Source organism: Morone saxatilis, unplaced genomic scaffold, assembly GCF_004916995.1.
Source record: "Morone saxatilis isolate NCDOM2014 unplaced genomic scaffold, NCSU_SB_2.0 Contig16, whole genome shotgun sequence".
In the NCBI taxonomy this organism is placed as follows: domain Eukaryota; kingdom Metazoa; phylum Chordata; class Actinopteri; family Moronidae; genus Morone; species Morone saxatilis.
Genome location: NW_023339718.1, coordinates 1,433,240 through 1,435,974, shown reverse-complemented (window position 1 = coordinate 1,435,974; position 2,735 = coordinate 1,433,240). Strand labels below are relative to the sequence as shown.

The 2,735-nt window shown below is 43.9% G+C and overlaps 1 protein-coding gene across 1 annotated transcript in view; it reads left to right on the top strand.

Moving 5' to 3' along the window:
* The window catches only part of trpv4 (transient receptor potential cation channel, subfamily V, member 4), a 14,527-nt gene that overhangs the window by 2,501 nt on the left and 9,291 nt on the right, over positions 1-2,735 (top strand). Inside the window, exons 3-4 of the mRNA XM_035659177.1 lie at positions 321-742; positions 1,311-1,492. Of these exons, the coding sequence (XP_035515070.1) occupies positions 321-742; positions 1,311-1,492 (604 nt within the window). The remainder of the gene's footprint in view (positions 1-320; positions 743-1,310; positions 1,493-2,735) is intronic.

The following is a 2,735-nucleotide window of genomic DNA, read 5'->3' as shown; positions in this document are numbered from 1 at the left end:
TTGTGTTTCTGTTACCTTAGAATAAGCTGTTTTTATCTAGAAGATGAGTGTTTCTACAGTAGCCCAGAATGGACAAACCAAACACTGGCTCTATCGGGTCTTTCACAAGATTCACAGCCACCATAGTTTCTCCTGCATGCTTGGAAGGTTGAGCTGTATTCAGTTTGTTTTCAATCTGCAACTTTACCACTAGATGCCACTAAATCCAACACACTTGTCAAGAAAACTCTTTAAGACTTCTTTTTCCATTTGTACAAGCAGTTCCTGACTACCCAAAGGCCATGCGGCTCACTCAGAACATTTTGTCCTGCTGTTTTCAGGGCCGCTCTGCTCTCCTCAGAAGGTGTCACCTTGCCTTGTCCAAGACTGACACCCTCAGCTCTACAGATGGCGATGGCGGGGCTGCACAGCCTGAGAGCGACGCAGCGTTACCCCTGTGTGAACTCTCAGGCCTGTTTGAGAGCGAGGACGGCACCCCGTCAACTCAGGACACGAGTCAGGGTTCAGCCGCGGAGCTGGTTCAGCCTGGCCAGCCCGCGGACAGCAGACAGAACCTGCGGATGAAGTTCCAGGGTGCTTTCAAGAAGGGCATTTCCAACCCTATGGACCTATTGGAATCAACTATATATGAGTCAAATGTGGTTCAAGGCCCCAAAAAAGCACCCATGGACTCGCTCTTTGACTATGGCACCTACAGGAACACTAGCAACCAGAAGCGACGCAGGAAGAAGCTCCCAAGAGGGTGAGAAGGGGCCTCACTCTTGTGTTTCCAGGATTTAATAATTGTGTGTTCCTTTAGATTTCTTAGTTTAGGGGTTTACTTTTACTGTCTCACCAGCAGTGAACCCAGACTGGATTTCTTTCCAGGGACAAAAGGTCTGGTTTGGAAAAATGTCATAAAAACAAAAAACCTCCTACAACTGCCGCTCTGTAGACAGAGGTGTGCCACATGAGGAAGTATGTATACACACACACACACACACACACACACTGGGCTAAGCAGTCCCTCATTCAGCCCATTCACTGATCTAACAGAGAGCATGTTGTTGGTCCCTCTGCAGCAGTTGAGGTAATATTTAGACTGCTGCCTGTTCCTGGCTGCTCTACCTGTCCCTTACACACAGAGGTCTATTTACTGGAGCACTCGAGGGTGTGGGCGATTTCTTAAAAGATGTTTTGTGCACCAAACACTCATTCAATTCTTAATTTTCTGTCAATGAAATGTGAAAAGAATCAAAGCGATTTCCAGATCAGTTTGCATGTTACAGTACGACATAGGAACATCATGTCATGTTTTTGTGTCCCCTCAGTAAAACTGAGATGTCCTGTGATGATCAGGTCGATCAAGGCTCAGACCCCCCAAAAGTGATGAAAACATTCAACCGCTCTCTCCTCTTCGACTGTGTGTCACGTGCAGACAGCGAGGCCCTCGAGGGCCTGTTGGAGTACCTCCAAAGTCATGATAAGAGGTTAACCGATGAGGAGTTCAGAGGTGAGACTCTCTTTTTTTGCCTGTTTAAGCCAACCACTGAAAAGTCAGACTACGAGGGAACAAAGGGACTCTCGACTCTGAGTGGAAACTCGACTTTTTCTGGTGGCCGTTTCACCTTGACCTTTTGTATCCCCCTGCCCCTCTGTCTCAGCTGTTTTAGGCTCAGAGGATGTGAGAGGGAAAAGGCGGAGTGATGTCAGGTTCTTTGTCCTGCTAGAGGCAAGCCCAAGGAAAGCTTCCTGTGTGTGTCTGATAAGTTTTTTCAGGCTGATAACAGGGAGCAGAGAGAAATCACAGCAAACTGTCAACTCCTTCAGAGAGTTTAAGAGAGCTTTTTTTTTTTTTAAACTGAGTGATTAAAAATAGTGAAGTGTTTGCTCAACAACTGTCTTTTACAGTTTGATCTCATGAACCCTGAAAACTAAATTATTATTATTTGCATGTGACAAAAACACTGACTATCTTCTTTCGTTACTCATACCCAGTACATTTAGAGGAATCAGTCACATTTTATATGACAGTAGATGCCCAACCAGGGATTCTTCTACTTCAGTTGGTATGTGGAAGGATTGTGGAGCAGTTCAACTAATCTTAAAAAAAATTACGATTCGATATAAAGAAGTCAGCTAAAACACCTTAACACCACGTGTTGCAATTAAGAGTGCGTAAACATAATTAATAGCAAGCAAGCAGAGAAGTCTAAATAGATAGCTAAATGTAATGCATGAGTGCTGTCATAGGTAACTAACGGATTAATAGATACCTAAAGGTATTACGTAAATAGTTGAAACAGTTTGCTAAAAGTAATGTATTAACAGCTGAAATAATATAAAAGTATTGGATAAATGGTTGAAATGTCAAGCTTCTGCAATTAGTAGTATGAATGCAAACTTGACTAAACCAACCTAAAATGAGAATAGTTGTGTTTTTCTGGACCTTAGAATGAGCTTTTTTTCATCTACAGAGGAATCGGGTCCTCTTCTACAGAGTCCACCTTGTTGAACTTCCATATTTTTACAGTAGCCTAGAATGAACACACTGACTTTAGATAGGGCCCTTTGTGATTTCTTTGAGTTTCGCAGCCTCTGTAGTTTCTCCTACACGCTTGNNTACACACTGGTCCTTTAATTAACTCCCAGTTTAGGGGTGCCTAGTATAGCTCACCTGGTAGAGCCCTGGTCCATGTAGGCTGAGTCTTTACCTCAGTAGCCCGGGTTCAATTCCGACCTGTGGCCCTTTGCTG